This window comes from Cajanus cajan, chromosome 9 (genome assembly GCF_000230855.2).
Source record: "Cajanus cajan strain Asha chromosome 9, NIPB_CcT2T_4, whole genome shotgun sequence".
Taxonomy (NCBI): domain Eukaryota; kingdom Viridiplantae; phylum Streptophyta; class Magnoliopsida; order Fabales; family Fabaceae; genus Cajanus; species Cajanus cajan.
The window spans coordinates 57,312,754-57,331,482 of NC_138525.1; the positions used below are offsets into that span (position 1 = coordinate 57,312,754).

At 31.2% G+C, this 18,729-nt stretch overlaps 1 protein-coding gene and 1 long non-coding RNA gene across 6 annotated transcripts; one reads left to right on the top strand and one right to left on the bottom strand.

Moving 5' to 3' along the window:
* Positions 1-318: 318 nt before the first annotated feature.
* On the top strand, positions 319-18,559 carry LOC145951732 (uncharacterized). Of its 3 annotated transcripts, none has more exons than XR_014429615.1 (2): positions 319-2,467; positions 16,765-18,559. It is a non-coding gene; the product is annotated as an uncharacterized LOC145951732 (long non-coding RNA). The 3 variants fall into 3 exon arrangements; XR_014429617.1 differs by having other exon boundaries at positions 16,778-18,559; XR_014429616.1 differs by lacking the exon at positions 16,765-18,559 and adding an exon at positions 12,220-13,195.
* LOC109795388 (alpha/beta-Hydrolases superfamily protein) lies at positions 2,573-10,154 on the bottom strand. Of its 3 annotated transcripts, XM_020354872.3 has the most exons (12): positions 9,850-10,154; positions 9,573-9,759; positions 9,387-9,469; positions 8,550-8,650; positions 7,589-7,684; positions 7,243-7,296; positions 5,259-5,407; positions 4,955-5,072; positions 4,739-4,826; positions 4,259-4,352; positions 3,324-3,548; positions 2,573-3,045 (listed from the first exon to the last, which is right to left on the bottom strand). In XM_020354872.3, exons 1-11 carry the CDS (start codon positions 9,971-9,973, stop codon positions 3,416-3,418), a joined length of 1,227 nt encoding a protein of 408 aa, XP_020210461.1. In that variant the 5' UTR covers positions 9,974-10,154; the 3' UTR covers positions 2,573-3,045; positions 3,324-3,415. The 3 variants fall into 3 exon arrangements, with proteins under 3 accessions (XP_020210461.1, XP_020210462.1, XP_020210463.1); XM_020354873.3 differs by lacking the exon at positions 4,259-4,352 and having other exon boundaries at positions 9,850-10,134; XM_020354874.3 differs by lacking the exon at positions 2,573-3,045 and having other exon boundaries at positions 3,490-3,548; positions 4,259-4,647; positions 9,850-10,152.
* Positions 18,560-18,729: the final 170 nt, after the last annotated feature.

The window sequence follows — 18,729 nt, forward strand, 5'->3', positions numbered from 1 at the left end:
TACACATAACAACTAATATACGTTTATTATGAAGCAAAAGTTATGGGAATATAATAGGAACATTAAATATGAAAAATAAGAAAATTATGTTTCTTAATTTGTGTAAAATCACCTTAAACAATCGAAACATACATTAATTGTCATGTTTAAATTAATTAACAGTTAGATGAGATATAGTATGATTGGTCACACAATAATTTATATTGTCTTAAAATAAAAATAAAAATAAATAAATAAAAGAAACAAATTTTACTAAAAAAAATTGACAAGTAAAAGAGAACATATATATTTATATAAAAAAAAGAAGTTAATTGGGGCTTTAAATATTGTAGTATTACTACCTAATAACTATAAACTCGCAATTTATTACTTTTCTTATTTTAACATTGGCTAGGTGGAACACCGTTGGGACCCACTTGGGCTTAATTAGAATTTCATGGGAGTGAGCATATAAGCATATTCCAGTGGAATATTTGCTTTGAGTTTCCTTAGTTTCCCAGCAAGAGGAGGTATATTATTGGGCATTACTCAGATTCTCTGCGTAATTATTGTCTCCCTCCCCTTTCTTGTGCATGCGAGTTGCTTGCTTTTTCCGATGACAGTCCCAGAAACCAAACCAAGCCAGGCACAGGTACGCTTTCTCTCACCACTCCGGATTAATAATCCTTGCAAAATATATTATGGAAATACCATGTTATTTTACTACGATGCAAATATGTACGAGTTAGAAAGCATTTTACATACAATTAATTAAGCTAAATTATGACTTGATTGTTCGGCAATTATATAGGAGTGTCGATTAGATAGCTGGCATAAATTTTGAGTTAAATTATAATAGACGGGTAAAAGTCAACCCATTGATTATTTATGGCTTACCAGAAATATATGCAAAAAAAAAAAAAAAAAAGAAAACAATTAAACTTCCAACTCATTGGTTGAATGGGGAGGAGTTGGAATAGTTAGAAACATGAAAATTTAGTTTTAATTCTCATTGCGACCATTTTTGTAATCTTTCTTAACTTTAAAAAAAAAAAATAACTTCCAACTCATTTGTTACCCATTCATTTAAAATGATTTTCATTTTAAAATTATATTTTCAACAATAACAATGTTATGCATCATATATAAGAAGAAAAAAAAAAGGACTTTCCACGATAATAGAAATAAGAACCTATTAATCCATTTATAATAATTCAATGAGGTCGAATAAAAATGTCAAATACAAATTTTGTTTTCTTAAATAAATAAAATAAATTTGATTTGACTAAATTTTATTTTCTTAAATAAATGAATTGAATTTGATTTGATTTTAATGAGTAAATTTCACTTTAAAGAATAATAAAATACAATTTTGACCTTTAATTAAAAAATTAAAGGTAGATATTATAATTAATTTTAAATTTTATTATATATATATATATATATATATGTATATATTTAATTTTATCACAATTTTTAATTAGATTGTTTTAATCAATAATTATGAGTGAATTTCATGCTCTAAATATACCCTTTTACCGTGGAAGATCTAAATTCTAAATTGATCAAATTCCAGTACTATTTCATGAAATAGTCTTGTTTATGACAATTGCTTTTTCGTGGTTTTGTAATCCCGAAATGGAAATAATTTAAATAAATAAAAAAGTAAAAGTGTGTTAAACCATAACTTCTCAGATTTCCATGCAATATCATTTTTTCATCCCTTTATATGAAAATAAAAATGTAGAAAATATGATAGAATAACTTTTTCTGAAATAAATAATACCAGAGAATGATTTTTCAAAACTTATAACAAATAGTTACATTCTCCATAATGAACTTGTAATCCGTAAAATATACGCCCCCCTTGTAGACTTGTCTCATTTTATTTACCATATACAATACAATTGCGGCTCCTACTCCGTCCAAATCTGACAACAACAAGAGACGTGGACGTGCATGGTGGCATCACGATTATGCCCAGAATCAATTTGTCATGGCTTGTGTTGTGGCCATTCGTAGTGACATTATGATGGTTGGATGAGGTTATATTAGCAATATTGTAGATGAATAAAAAGAATATTGTAGGAAGTATGATAAATTGATAAAACATTAACAAGAAATGAGAAAGGAAAAAAGAAAAAAAAATCTCAACTGTCCAAAAATACTCGTACAACACTTTTGTGTTTATGTCATCATTTATAATACCTCTTTTCACAATAAATTAAATAATAGAGAAAATAAACACAAAAATGAAGTTCAAACCATTGTTACACGTTTAGTATTATTAATTTTAAAATAAATATGATGTCTTAGAGCGAATGTTGTCTTACCATAATCTACACTGTAAAAAAAAAAATCTAAACATAGCAAATTAGTTCTCAGGGTGAAAATAATGATGGAATTTCCCGCGCCAGGATAGCTTGCAATTCCATTTTGACATCCCAGTCTAAAACTTGTTAGACTTGCCCCAATACTAGCCTTCCAGGTATGCTTCCACCATATTTCTTTTTGTTATTAGGCGAAATTGTGTGGGTTGGTTGTATAAATCCAAGTCTATTTATCTTTTAATAAAGTTTTACAAGAAATAACATGAATAAAAATTAATAATATTATTAACGGTTTCTTACCAAGATAAAATGTTTGTGTTATAAATATTTGCCTTTTCGGTTGGAGCTCAGTATCCCAAATGGCCAAATCTCACTGTACAAAAAAAGTGTATGAAAAGAATTTCCAGAGTTAGATTATCACGAAATATGTATCATTAGTGTACAAAAAAAAAGTGGAATTGCCGATCCTCGCCTCCGTCTCTCCCGCTTAATTGGCTATACAGAGCACCTGGATTCTTGTCAATCAAGGGAAGTTAATATAGTGTCACTGTCATGCCTCAAATAGCACAAAATCAAGGTTTCTCTCTTGTGCTTTCTGCTTGTTTCAGAGAAACCCCAGTTTCCACCTTAGTTAACAGAGTAAACATTGCCGCATGCATGAGCTCAGCTTGCTGTGATCTGGTCTCTCACTTTGAGGGTTTACCAATATATATATATATATATATATATTACTCACCTGCATTGAGTAGGAGTTAAGGACAAATTTTTAGAATAAAAGTAATCAAATCTAATGAAGAAAATTGATTTGTTTGCATGATTTGTTCTAATCATTAGCTTTCTTAATTATTATAATTAAGAAAATCGTCTAGACTTATTATGGTAACTAGGAAAATTGTCCTAATTACAGGGTCTATGAATTGCTAATGATTATAACAAATCTTGGAAACAACTCTATTTTCCTTATTAAATTTAATATTATTTTCTGCAGAAAAAAAAATAATCTTAGTGACCTACCTATTAACAAAAGGAGTCATTAATTTTCAATCTACGAAGGGGAACCTCGAACTCGAACTGGTTTTAAGCTTCTAAGAAGCTTTCTCCCATGCTCAAAAACTAAAACAATGATACCGAAGAAGTATAATAAGCAGAGATGTAGTTTTTCTAACATGAAGCACTTGAAGGAGACATTGCTTCCAGCTTGAATGTTTGTTATGATCAACAACCTTTTCTCTTTCCACCCTGCACAAGATTAGTATATAGTGGATCTAATTAGAAAAAATGTGTCCACCACCTAATAACTGTCTCGAGTCACACATCTTTTATTCTCCAACATCATCCAGATAAATTACTGCAACTTCAGTATAAGCCTAGATTCGTAAGAATATATTGTCATAGAACCGGTATCAAAAACAGGGAGGAAATCAAAATTTTATTGAATTCTGGATCCAACCTTTAGAATTTTCTAATTATCCAAAGTTCCCTTTTTATCGGTTTAAGAGTATACAGTTTTTACCCTTTAATAGGAGGTGAATAACTTGCAGCTTATAACAGAAAGACTAACCCTTCTAATATACACTTGCTTAATCACGGCCATGCTATCTATCATATTGCAACCAGGATTAGTTAATGTCTTTGGTCCCATAAGCGTAGGACTGGATTCATTAGAACATACTGCAGTTAGAATTAATAGATGTATTGTATTTAAAATAAGGAAGCATATGATAACAGACCATGTGTTTCAGGCTTTCAGCTCATTGGGAGCCAGTGACAGACCCATAAACTGTGGGTAGCACCCTAGTTGGGGAAAACCTTTTGGTCAATATGCCAGTAACTTTTTTGGTATTTTCAAGTTGATGTCTATTATAGTTTTTACATGGGAAGCAATGTCAATTTAACAATCATTTTTCTTTTGGTGTGTATGAGAACTACTTCATCTATTAGGAATTCACCTGTAAATCCATCTGGGACGGGGTGGGTTTGCAGTAATGAAACATGGCTCTATGCTCTGTGAAGACTTGGGCTGTTGGGTGATAAACAAATCATCTAACCATGTACGAAACCAATTATCAGTTTTACACTCGTGAATGAAACTGGGCTTTGCAACTGAGAAGGAAGGAGTTTAGTGAAGACCAAAAGAGAGGAATTGGCTGTGGTTTGTAAAAATTAGAATTTATCCAGTGAACCATTGGGGCAAACCTTCTTAGGCTCTGGGGTTCAGATTAGTAAAACATATATCGTAGTAGTAAATTTAACTGGGGACACTGCCCTTTCCCACAAACGTGGGTCTGTCTCTGCTTGGAGCTTAGACATTATTACCACACATTGACAACCCACCAAGCTACAGAAAACAGTCATGGCAAGCATCATGTGAGCTCATGCTAAATTTCCAAGTGCAACAAAATCTATAACCTTCAGTGTGGGATACTTACAAGATTCTGTCTTTGGCAAATTAGTCCAATCATGTGGGCTCATCTTCATTTCTGATGCCTTGATCAAGTCAAACAGTGCTTGATTAACCTGAATTTGGAAATGCTTTAGTCCATTTCCAATGCATCTCAAGAGGCAAAGTACAGCATGCAAATTGCTAGTATACTATTAACTCAAATTATCAGGCATATATTACATATATTATATGCAAATTATACCTCGTCCGACCGCTCATGACTTACTAAATGGCCTCCATGAAGATCTACCATTCTAGCCACCGGATGAAGCTTCTCAGCAAGTCTTTTTGCATAATATAGCTGAGCAATTATATCATGCCTGAGCAAGCAGGAAATGTCTCAGTATCTAGGTAAAACTACAAAGAGCATATAGTGCAAGTCTCTACAGTGTTTTCATGCATAATTTGCTTTTTGTGCTTGACTTGGGGTCAAGTTTCATTTATATTTTGATGGTGACATTCCTACGAAGCAGCAACACATAAATGTCTCCTAACACAATACAAACCTGCCATGGATGACTGAAACAAGAAAACCTGCAGATTTGATCACCCCAATCTCTGTTTCAGTCATTTTATGTATCCAACATGCATTGAGTTGACCATCGAAACCATGGTTAGATTGCATGCCAGTTGTTGATATACCTTTAACATATTGCTGTAAGAGACAGTGGAAGTGAATTAGGAAAATAAGGGAAAAGATTTCAAATACATATGAAGAATAGCATGATGATTAATACTGATTGGTATATGGTAATAGGGGTTGAGAGGGGAAAGAGAAGGGACTAAATAAATGGTGTTATCCTTCTCCTTATTTGGATATTCAAAATAAATAAGGTAAAGGAAACGAAGGGTTAACTAATAAAAGCCAATGATTCACAAGGGATGCATAGTTTTCACCAGTTAGAGCTACTCGTCAATGTATTCCTTAATTGAAAACACTGTATGGGGCTAGTGTACACAATGAAAGTATCTTGAAACCATGAATGGGTAAAAAGTATTAGTTGGGTTTTGGCTGGCTTATTGATATTAATGGCATATAATGAACTCGAGTTAATATTTACAGATTGAATAATCAAAGAATCCAAACTGATATTTATTTAATTTGATTTTAATTTAAACTTAAATATATTTTTAGTCTCTCAAATATGAGATAAATTTGTTTTTGGCCCTTCAAATTTAAAATTAAATTTTTCAGTCCCTGTTATTTGAATAAAAAATTATTATAGTCTTTTTGTACAAATGTGGTTGGTGAATCTGTTAAATAACATCTACTTATTACTGAATGTGTCACATAATTAACGTATTATTATCCTTGTTAGTGAAAATATTTCATTAAACATCATATTAAATTCAATTGATGTTATTCAACTATCTCAATTCTGTCAGTTATACTATAGTTAGTGACTAAAATAATATTTTTAATTTTTGAAATTACAAGGACTAAAAAGACTAATTTTAAATTTAAGGAATTAAAAACAAATTTATTCTAGATTTGAGATACTAAAATCATATTTAAGCCTTCAATTTAATCTACCAATAGATATTACTATTGATAGAACAAAAATGAAATTGGTGGAAAAGAAATGGAATGGTATCAGATAGCAGTAAGAGACTGAGCTCTCATACAGTGAAAACCAGAGCAATGCTCCTTAGAGAAGAGATATTCTCTCTTTGCCTAACCACTAGAAATAATACATAATGATCGTTCCCTTATTCTCACATTCTCTATGTTGACATATTCTAACTAACTATCACCTAAGCAGCTGCCTCATTCTCTCCCTTTTTTCCTTTCTTTTTCTTACCCTCGTAGACTCCACAAATCATAGGCCCGTCATGCTTAAAGCCCACTAACACATCATCTTCTGAACCAGCAGAATTAGAGTCCGTATGCAGTATTCTATCAACTATGGATATCAATAGGTTTGAAATTATTAATTTCTCCGCCAAAATTCCTCGAGTTGAGAAAAATCAGAAAGGTGGATGTAAGATGAATAGGTTAATACCCTCATTACCCATTTCCTATACAAGCAAATACCCTTTACACATTGCAAAAGTAATCACGAGACTGTTAATCTTAGAAATTCTCAGTGAAACACGACAAGCATTAAATGACAGGTTTTGAAATGACAACTTTTGATACTTTTAGTATATGCATTTTAAGTCTTGGGAGTGCAGTTTTGGATTATTTAATTACAGTAATGCGCAACCACCTGCGTAAGTCAAACTTACCCTTACAAATACATCTGGTATATTGCTGTTTAAACATAGAACAAACACACAGCTATAGCACCTAAGTGTAATAAAATCCAAAAACAGACACTAAAACATCCACTGAGAGTTTATTTGGATACAAGCTTAAAAAGAATTTTGTGAGCTTCTCTACAAGAAAAAAGAAAACTCTTTATTTTCAGCAGAAAACTATTAAAAACTCTTTTAAACTTGTATCCAAACATCCTCTTAACTAAGATAAGCCTATTTAGTATACCGTACCTGATACAAGACAGCTCTCCTCTTGTCTGTTCCAACATATTCCTCAAGATATTCCTGCATGTCATATAAAAAACTTATCTCTCTTACCAAGGACAGAATGAACTTAGATTTCCAGGCTATCATTAATTGTAGCTCAGAGTGGTTACTAGACAAGAAATACACAACCTTCAGCTAAATGTTAATATTCATGACAAGACCCATACTCTTTTGATATGATTTGAGTACATACTGAGTGATTCAATTCTTCAAATCCACACTTACTTTTGTCATAGTTGGGGAGAGATTAGGAAGACAAATTGTTCTTGGTTAACAGAAATAAAGAACAAAACCAAGAAAATGTTATTACTTGTGAGTAGTGGGTGTCCAAATCTACAGCAGCTCTTTGTTCAGGAGTCTTTGCTTTCAAGAAACGGTAAGCAATAGATAATGTTTTTCGATCCAACTGCAAAAATAAGACAAGTAAGCCACCTTATTGGGATTTCAGGTACTGTGTTCAAGTTCGTGGTGCCCAAAACTTGAAACTAGTGTAAACATGGATAAGAATTTTTCTATCTCACAGCAAATACAGATCTGTTTTCTTATATTCTAGCAGGAAAAAGGCCCTCCGTGCCTGTATTGTATTAAAAAAAAATTAAAAGAAAGAAAATGAGAAGTTACTCATAAAAAGGTAGTTATTAAAAAATAAATAAAGGATAAATTGATTTACGTAAAAATGAAAACCAAAAGTAATTATTGTAAAAATGATTTATTAGTTTCAAATTCTTAAATTTGATTATAAAATATTTTTTCTAATTTTTTAAAATAAAAGGGTATAATGGTCCAAAAAAGTGGAGACCAAGGTAGTTACCAAAAAGAGTATCTCCTTTATATATTAGTATAGATTAGTATAGATTAAGCATATGAACAATTACAAGAATGTACATAGAAATATTTTGATGGATAGTATCAAATTGGCTGCATCTTACAACTGAGGATTACCATTTTCTTTTCTTATTGCTAATGTATCTTTACTTTATTTCCTTTCTACCAGTATCAACCTCATGGAAATTTATTAAACTCCAATTCTTTTATTTCAATTGTTAAAGATGACTAGAGCTAAGCAGTAAGATAAAATCCACAACAGGTGCAAGCGGAGATTAGGGGATATTTCCCAACCAATCGCATCAGTTTTCTGATGCAGCAGCTCAACGTTCTCTGAAATTCATAGAATCATATATTCATAGTCGTCTCAATAAACAGAAAAAGAAGTATCCTTTCCTCGATTATAATTGGAGGTTTCCCAAAAGATGATAAGGACAATACAATACCTTAGGAAAACATTGAAAACCTCCACCCGTCACATTGAGCAACGCCAAGGATAGGACTCTATCAGGAACCATTGCTGCAACCTTACAAGCTATCATGGCACCTGTTCTTACATAGAAAGTTAATTAAATTAGAAACAAACATATTCTAAGATTTTGTTTGAGTAAACTTCACAATAAATACTTATATGAGAATAAAATAAGCTAAAATGAATTAGTCCATGTTTGGATAAATTTTTCATAAACACTTGTAGGAGAAGAAAATAAGAAAAGATGAATTGGGCTTCTCTTAAAAGTTAAAATCAACTTATACAACTGAATTAGACTTTTGTAGACGTTATCTCATTTAACTTCTAAAAAGTTTAAGTGCATTAGTTGATTTTAACATATGCGAGATGCTCAATTCATTTTACTTTCTTATTTTCTTCTATATTTTATGAAGAACTTTATCACAACGGGACCATAAACATTTTACAAAAGCTAAAATCAACTTTCCCTTCAAATTTTATATATCCGACTTTAACTCGTGCACAAAAACAATTTCAACTTATGAGAGAAAGCTTCATTTTACCTTCTTGTTTTACTTTCTTTTTGTTTTCTTCTATCTAGAAGTTTATGCAAATAGGAACTAAATGAATAGCCAAAATTCGTTAGCTCAAATTGCTCAGCACTTATGTTGCTTAAGTAAGAGCTTTGAAATGTCACAACAGAAAGTAATACTTTATTCCTATAAGAGTCGGGTCGACCCGATGAAAAGGGGTTATATCTCCTTAGAACCCACCCAATAAAAAAAAACAATTAAATCTATATCAGACATAAAATGACAAATTCAGCACTCACCCATGGAGTGCCCAAAAATATGGGCTTTTTTCCAACCTAGATGATCTAATAGAGCAACTGCATCCTTCGCCATGATCCTGGTTCTGCACCCAACAACCACCACGCGTTAAAAGTCACCAATAACAAACTGGTTTCAATTTCCGAAAGACGAAGCAGGATATCTCAAAACGCAGCGTCACAACTCACGAGTATTGGGATTTATCGACGGGCACGGAGCTCTGGCCGACGCCGCGATTGTCAAAAGCGCAAACATGGATGCCGCCGTCATTGCCTTCTTCTCCGGTCCAAACGTCGTCGTCGTCGTCGTTGGGGACGGTGGTTCCCGTCAAGCCCTTGATTTGTGGGCCCCACGCTTCGTGGGTCGAGGCCAATCCTGAGCGTTAATTCTAAAATCAGCAAAATCTCCGCGGCAATAAAGAATAAATAAATTTATATAAATAATAAATAAAGAAGAATGAAGGACCTATGATGAGGAGCACTTTGGTTGGACCGCCCCCGTAAGTTCTGTAGAATATCTTGATGTCATTGTTGAGGTGCGCGTCGGCGACAGGGGACGATGGCTGCGAACCGACGTCGCAAAACCGCATCGTTAAGGGGTGAGAAAATAGATTGTGGTTTGGTGGGAGTTATTTTTATAGGCGTTTGGCGGGAACACGTGGCGGATAAGAATTGGTTGATGCCACTTCGGACGGTCGGTTCGGCTCGCCTCAACGCGGATAGGATTGGTGTCAAAGTCAAAATGCCACCTCCAAATTTGAGATCATAACTCATAAGTACGATTCTTTTAATGATCCTTTCCCACGTGCTTCTTCTACTAAATAATTATTTTTTTACATTATAATTTTGATTTCTTTTATTTCTAATAAGTATGGTCTCGTGCTATAAAATAAAAATTAAGTAATAAATATAAGTTAATCTAATGTTATAATTAGTTTATTAATTTTAAGGTCTTGATTTTAAAAAAAAATATTATTTTTTTAATTTTTTAAAATGAAAGGGTATAATAGTCAACAAAATATGATGACCAAGGTGGTTACTAAAAGAAATATCTCCTTATATATTAACTAGTATGGTCGATAAAATAAAATAAAAATTAAATAATAAATATAAGTTAATCTAATGTTATAATTAGTCAATTAATTTTAAGGCATTGATTTTGAGAAAAATATAATTTTTTTAATTTTTTAAATGAAAGGGTATAATGGTCAACAAAATGTGGTGATCAAGGTGGTTACTAAAAGAAGTATCCCCTTTATATATTACTAGAGGGGTAGAGGCACTTCGTGCCTCTAATAGTTACTCATTAATAAAATATTAGAAAGTTGTGTATAATTATTTAAAAAAAAATTTAAGATTTTTTTACATCTAGGGGTATAATGGTCCATTATAAAATGGAAACCAAAAAGCGGTTACATCTTTTATATCCGTTTTATAATAGTTATAGGGGTATAATGGTCCATTGAAAAATAGAAACCAAAAAGCGGTTACATCTCCTATATCCCCTTTATAATAGTTATACTTATAGGGGTATAATGGTCCATTGAAAAATAGAAACCAAAAAACGGTTACATCTCCTGTATCCCCTTTATAATAGTTATAGATTATTAAATTAATATAGATATAGATGTGCAATTTTGATTTTTTATTTTAAAATATAGATATTTAGTCATTTATCTTTAAAAATATGAAATTTTGATTCTTTTGGTTAATTTAATGTTTGTTGATGATCACCTGTTAACTAATGTAATATCAAGTGATACAAAATGTGGATATGAAAATTAAAAATAACACAAAATATTTTTCGTATATATCTATTTTTAATGAGTAATTGATATTTATTTTATTAATAAATTTTTTATTTGTATTTTTTTTTAAATTTTTTTATTTTTACATGTCATATTACCAAATATTATATTACTTAAATGCTAAACCATAAACTCATGAGGGGCATTTGGTATGAGAGAGGTTTTTTCATACCTAGAAATCATGATTCAAATTATAAATCCTAAAAATCATGATTCTTGATAATAATTAAAATATGTTTAGTTACTCATAAAAGTTTTTGAAATATTCATACATGTTAATTTGATAGGAAGACCAAAATTTCATATTTTTAAAATTAGAGGATTAAATATCTCTATTTTAAAATAAAGGGATCAAATTTGCAAATTGATAAAAAAATAGAGGAACCACAAGTATAATTTAATCATTTTTCTTAGGTGTATTGAATTGCGAAGGATATTGGATTTAAACTTAATTGATTTATAGAAAAATAATTTTAAAAAAATTAAATGATTTTTATAGACTTTGAAAAAGAAAATCATGGGTTTTTAAAAAGCATTCAATGTAACCAGAAATAATGTAAAAGATAAAGATGTTTTAATAAATAAAAGACTATAAGGAGGTGTATTGGATTATGATTTTAAAGGACTTTTTTAGTTAAAAAAACTCCTGCAGATTTTAAAAGACTTTGTAGGATTTTCATGACTTTTAAGATTTTGCAGGATTCTACAAGACTTAAAATCAGGATTTTAATGGATTCTACAAGACTTTTAAATCAAGATTTTAATTGATTCTATGAGATTTTGTGGATTTTGTAGAATTTTCATGGATTTTTGACATTTCATAAGATTTCAAAAAAAAATTCATACATTCAAATTTAAAAAGAGTCAAAAACTAAAATAATAAAAAATAATAATGTCTAGATAAATAATAATAATAATTCTCCATAATATCTTATCTTCTTAAATAGCATTCACCTACATATTCATAGCTATACTAGTCCTCCAAGTATTAACATCTTTTCGCTCTTGCTCCTCGGTTTGAATAATAGGTTCAAAAGTATGATCTTCATTAATTGGTAACGTTGAAGATGAAGGTTCATCCACCGCTTCAATTGGAAATTTATCAGAACGACATTCTTTACGTAGAAAGTTATGTAGTGTTACACATACTAATACAAGTTCTACTTGTGTCTTAAATAAAAATGGAGGTGTTAACTTAAAAATTGTGAACCTTGATTTAAAAATACCAAATATTCTCTCGATCACATTCCTTAAAGATGCATGACGAAGATTAAACAATTCTTTCTCATTTTCATGGTCATTACCCTGACCTGCAAAATCTTGTAGATGATATCTTACACCTCGAAATAGAGCTAAAAATTAGCGTCGATTAGGAAATCCACAATCCACAAAAAAATATTTACCTAATTATATATGCAATATATATAATATTAGTATAATAATAATAATTATTATAATTATTATTATTATTTAAAAAATAAGCATTTAGATATAGAGAATATATATATATATATATATATATTATTTTAGTTATATATTAAATGATAATTTTTAACGATATTTATAAATGTAAATTATTCTAATAAATATTTTAACAATATTTCCTCTTTTAAAAAATAAGCTAATGAAGGCATAAATCCTAAACCCTAAAAAAATTAGATACTGCAATGTCTTATGTTAATTTTATTTTTTTAAAATATAAAAAATTCCTAATTTCACAATATAAAAATAAAAAGAAAAATTCATAATAAAAAAAATAAAATAATTGTTGAGTCATAAAAGGAGGAGGGATAAGAGTAACAAACTTAAGGAAAGGAGAGAGATTGTAGTTTTTATGCGGAGAGGGTTCTTCCTCCAACTAAGATCCATTTTCATCTTTCACCTTTTTCTTTTATTGACGTGTGTTATAAAAAAATTACTACTTAAAAGTTAAAATTTCAAGCATTTTTTTGTGTTATATAAAAGAACAAATTCAACTACATAGAATAAAATAAAGCAAGTCAATTAAAGAGAACGAACAGAAAAATAGAGCAAGTCAATAACACTATTATTTACATATCGGAGTTTCACAAAATAGGGGAATGGGATGAAAACAGTACTACAATATTATATATGAACAATGAATAATAGTGCAGTATTATTAGCAGAGAACAAATGGAGAAGACAGGAGCATAGAAAAAAAAGATGAAAAACTCACTTGAAAATTATTGAAAAGTCACTTCAAACAATCCTTCAAAATCCTATGGGTTTGGATGAGATTGTTTTATGAATTTAGTATTTATAGATAACACTAGCTAGAAAACCCTTCAAAATCCCTCTCACACAACAATCCTTTAAAATCCTTATATTTTTGAATACCAATGAATTGTTTTTAAGTTGTAAAAAATCTCAAATGAATACCAATGGATTTTAATGGACTCTTTAAAAAATCTTGAAAATCCAGATTGAATACCACTGGATTGTTTTTAAGTGATATAAAATCTTGATTGAATACCAATGAACTTTTTTACTAAAAAAAAGTCTTTTAAAATCCTACAAAATCCTAAACCAATACACCCCCCTAAATCTTTAATTGTCAATATAAAACTATTTTAAATTTCTAAAATATCAATGCATTATGTTGTACTGATATTATTTTACAATTGATGTAAAGAAGTAAAATAATATTTTTATAGTGCTGAAATAATATGTTATGAAATTTCAAACCCAAATAATTTTGTGAAAAATTATAAAATTGTTAGTAAAATCATATGCAAAATTTATAGAGTGAAACTTTTATTCTCAAAATCAAACACTCTTAATATTTTATTTTTGATTAGATAATGAACATATGTAATGCATAAGATTGAAATTTATGAAAATGTAATTTAATGTTATATTTTGATGAAATAATATTATTTTTATAAATATAAAAAATTATAAGATGATACATCTAAAGTCTAAAGTTAATTTAGAATCAATTCAAACAACATCACATTTGATATATTTTTCTAATTATAAACCAACATAGTCTAAATACATTAGTGGTTTAGACTTTAATTAAGCATCAAGCCTTGATTCTAACATTATCTCATTATATAACATATTCTTTAAATCAATTTGGAAAATGGGAAGCTACTTCCTTATCAATTTGAGAATTCAATATATTAGAGTGAAACTCTTTGAGGGAGTTGGCAAATATGCTACAAAAATAAACCAACCAAATTAAATATGAAGAAAATATAAGTTGTAATAGCTACTTATGAACAAAATGTCATTTATGTCAATTTACTCTAGATATGACCCCACTTCTTCACAATTTTGAGGAATGTACAAGTGATAAGCTATCATGTCATGTTGTTCTAAGTAATATTGGTGGGATTTTCCACTTACATGTCCCAAATAGTTAAAAATAGAAATTGGAGTACTAGATGATGAACCTTCACCTTCATCAATATTATGTGGTATTCTAGTCTTTCTCGTGTCTATTACGAATGCATAGTAAAATGAAGCAAAGGTAGATGTTTTCTCCTCTAATAAATAGGCTTGACCAATAGAATCTTCTACCTTAGTCTTATTTTTTTTTACCTTTTCTTTCAAGGGTTCTTATTTGAAAATATATACCTCTTAAATGGATACAGCCAACGATATTGAACTAGACCACCAACTTGCACTTCATAAGGCAAGTGAATGGGAAAATGTTCTATTGAATCAAAAATGCTTGGAGGAAAAATTTGTTCCAACTTACACAATAGGATAGGAATGACATGTTCCCTATCTATCATTTGGTATACATGTAAGTTGTGCAAGTCAATTCTCTAAATAAGTGACTGAGCTTAACAAGTGGCTTCCAAATAGCTTTTAGTTGAGAGTAAAATGCAGTGGGAAGTAATCATTACAAAAAGACATGACAATCATGACTCATCATTCCTTTAACTTTGCCCTATTTATATAACTCATCTAGAAAAATTTGAAGCATACCCATCTAGGCATAGCAATGAGGCAGGGCGGGGGCATGTTTTATGTTCCTCGCCCCCGCCCCCGCAGATTTAAACCGCACTCTCCCCCGTCTTTGGTACCTGCTAAGGGTAAAATCTAGGTACCCATCCCCGTCCTCGACGACGTTCGGGTTTCCCCGCCCCCACCTCCGCTGATGGACTTTTTTTGTTTCTAATAAATATGAATTTTTTTTTTTAAAATAAGATAATACAAATTTTTACATATAAAGGTCTCTACTTTTGGTTTATATATGTATAAGAATAATTTTTTAATTAATTATTAAGCTAGACGGGGGCGGGGACGGGGCAAGTATTAATATCCCTATCCCTGTCCAAATCGGGGCAGGTTCGGACGGGTACCCACGGGATCGTATTAGATTGTCATGCCTATACCTATGAGGTAGCTTAAGTTGTTTAACCCATTCACAAATAGTTACTTGTTCAGGCTTGTTAAATACATATTTAGCCTTTGGTTTGATAAGCTTGAGGATTCACTAGTGGATTCTCATCAAGTGGTATCAAGAGCTTCGGTCTTCAAGAGATAAGTTTATCATCTTGTCTTTTGAATTTTGATCCGTGGTTCATCTTGTTCTTGTGTTCATCTTGTTCATCTTGATCATCTTGTTCATTTTGTGTCTTGTCACTTTAGAGTTTAATCTTTCCTAGATCTAATTCTTGCCTTAAAAATTGATGGATCTAGTATCATGTTGCTTGAATGATTCATTTGTGCGTTTATGACTATTTGCTTCCATGAATCATGCTCCAATTCTTTTGCCTATTAGGAATTTTCTGCCTATGCTCTTTTTGTTTTATTTGAGTCTTAATTGAAATTTTATTCGGTCCATATATGTTTGAGTCATTTTATTTGGAATCCATGTCTAAGAGTTTTGTGTAGTCCTTTACTTGTTCATCATTCTTAGCTATGCTTGTTAACCTTTTCTTTTCATTTGCATCTTGAAATATTTTTTCTCTAATCCGTGAGTTTGATTTGTGTGTGAGAACTTGTGCGCTAAAAATTGTGTTTAATTTGGAATTTGAAATTTGAATTGAGAGCCAAAATCGTGCATGTGCTAAACAAACAAGCAAGCCTAAAAAGCATGTTGCATTTACATGTCATTTTAACCTAATTTTGTTGCCATTTGCACTTCAAATTTGAATATGGTTTTGTGCCTAATTCTAAGTGTGACCGAGAGTGGTGTTTGCATATTGTGTAAAGAAAAAGGCAATCTCCTAAGATAAAAAAAAATATAGAACAAAGTTTCAAAGAAAAATATGAAAGCAAAGTGATTAAAAAAAAAGTGCTAAACCTAAATTCTAAAAGAAAAAGCCATATAAGGAGTTTTGTTCACAAAGTTTCTCTCGGTTTGCCATTGTTCATTGTATACATGGTTTTCAGCTTACATATCTTGAGTGTTTTGGTTTTGTTAATCAATTCTAGATCCTTTCTAGGTTACTTCTTTCTTGTCCTAGCCAACTCTTATTCCTTGTCATCTATATTGTTTTCTTCTATACTTTACTCTTGTCTTCTTTCACTCTCAAATATCTTTGTTGTTTATGTTCACCTTGGAACTCAAATGTGACCTATATTTGACCTAGCCTATCTCCTTAGAAGCTATTTCTACAAGGGTCATCAAAAGAGGACTAAGAAAAGGAGGAGAAAGGAAGGAGTACTCTTGGATTTGGCTACCAAATTCTCAAACACCAAACACTTGTGGCTGGAAATTTGTGGCTGCTGGACTTGTTACATCTGTGGAGATACTTTGGAGATTCAACTTGATTTGTAATTAAATTAAAAAAAAATAGAAGTATTAGTGACGGATTTAGAGACCAACTTTTCCTTACTAACTTGAAATTTTGTTGCAAAATTGGTCACTAATCCCTCACTAATCTTTGGTAGCTGTTTTGAATTATCCTTAAGCCACTTGTTTCTTTTGCTGTTCAGCTTTGTAATTACTTGTAATTGGCCATTTGAAGGAGTGTCTTGGGTGTGTCTTTCGTACACAACCATCTCTCCTTAGGTGTTCATTTTCGTTAGAACTTGGTGAGAGTGGTCCTTGATTGATCTTTGGTATCTCTCAAGCTCTCACCCTAGGACACGTTAGATAGTTTATTTTCTTGCAATCATACTTGTTTTTAATTGCTTTATTCGTCTAGTATATCTTAGTTCACAGAATCACAAAAAAATAATTTTCATTAAAAAGATTTTGGTAGAGATTAACTACAAGGGGGATTAGTAATTTTTACTTGAAGAGGCTTGGTTATTAAGTGGCTCTTAGTAGCTCACCTCCCTTCAAAGTTTAATTTGTATACTTAGTCCTCCAAGTACTTAGTCTTAGCCTTGTATAAAAATTGCTTTTCAAACTTCTTTTATCAAAAGAAATCTTTCTCCTATAATGGAAGATTTTTCTACTCCTCAAAGTGATAGTAATTCAAGTGATTACAATGACATGTCAAAAGTAACACATGAATTAAGATCACTTAAAATTTGGAAAGAGCAAGAGTCCAAACAAAGACTCAACGAAAAACTTGAAAGAGAGGCTCAACTTGCTCTTTTGGAGGAGGAGATTCGTTTGTTAAAGGAGAAAGAAGAAAAATTACACCACAGGCACCGAAGTAGACATAGCTCCCAAACTCATAGTTCAACTCTAGGAGAGTCCATGCATGATGATAGCCTAGCTTTAGGTGAACATTACCAACAACCTCCTAGAAGAGTTCATAGGACCCCAAAGGCAATGGAATCTAGGGTAGATCTCCCTTATTTTCATGGCAAAGATGATGTTGAGGGGTACCTTGATTGAGAGATGAAGGTTGAACAAATCTTCACTTGCCATCAAGTGAATGAAGAAAGAAAAGTATCCCTAGCCACCTTAAGCTTTCAAGGTCATGCCATGTATTGGTGGACTTCCCTTGTGAGGGATAAGCGTCTCCATAATGATCCTCCAATTCAATATTAGAATGAATTAAGGAGTGCCTTGAGAAGGAGGCATATTCCCTCTTATTACACTAGGGAGCTTATCAACAAGCTCCAAAGACTCTATCATAGAAATATGACTGTGGAAGAGTATAGACAAACGATGGAGTTATACATAATGAGGGCTGGCATTAGGGAGGAAGAAAATATTACTATTGCTAGATTTTTTAGTGGATTGACTTTTGAGATAAGGGATAAGGTTGAGCTTTTTCCTTATAGAGATTTGAATGACTTGGTTCAACTTTATATCAAGGTTGAACAACAAAATTTGAGAAAGAATATCAAAATAAGCTCATACTCATCTCCTTACTCAAAGGTTGAATACAAGAGGGAGGGCAAGAAAAATACTTTTGAAAAGAAAAATACCTTTGACTCCTCCAAAAATCTAGACAAGGGTAAAGAAAAAAAAAAAAAAAACAACACCTCACACACTAGCACCAAGTCTAGTGACATAAAGTGCTTTAAGTGTCTTGGGAGAGGCCACATTGCTTCTCAATGCCCTAACAAAAAAGTCACGATTCTAAGGGGCCAAGACATTTATAGTAGCCAAGATGAAGCTATTACATCTTCATCTTCAAGTGAGGATGAAG

Excerpts from the sequence above, each read along its gene's own strand:
- LOC109795388 (XM_020354872.3), bottom strand. The coding sequence starts at position 9,973 with ATGCGGTTTTGCGACGTCGGTTCGCAGCCATCGTCCCCTGTCGCCGAC. Across the intron at positions 9,760-9,849 it reads CAAAGTGCTCCTCATCATAG|GATTGGCCTCGACCCACGAA; the intron begins GTCCTTCATTCT and ends ATTAACGCTCAG. Across the intron at positions 9,470-9,572 it reads GTCGATAAATCCCAATACTC|AACCAGGATCATGGCGAAGG; the intron begins GTGAGTTGTGAC and ends TGTTGGGTGCAG.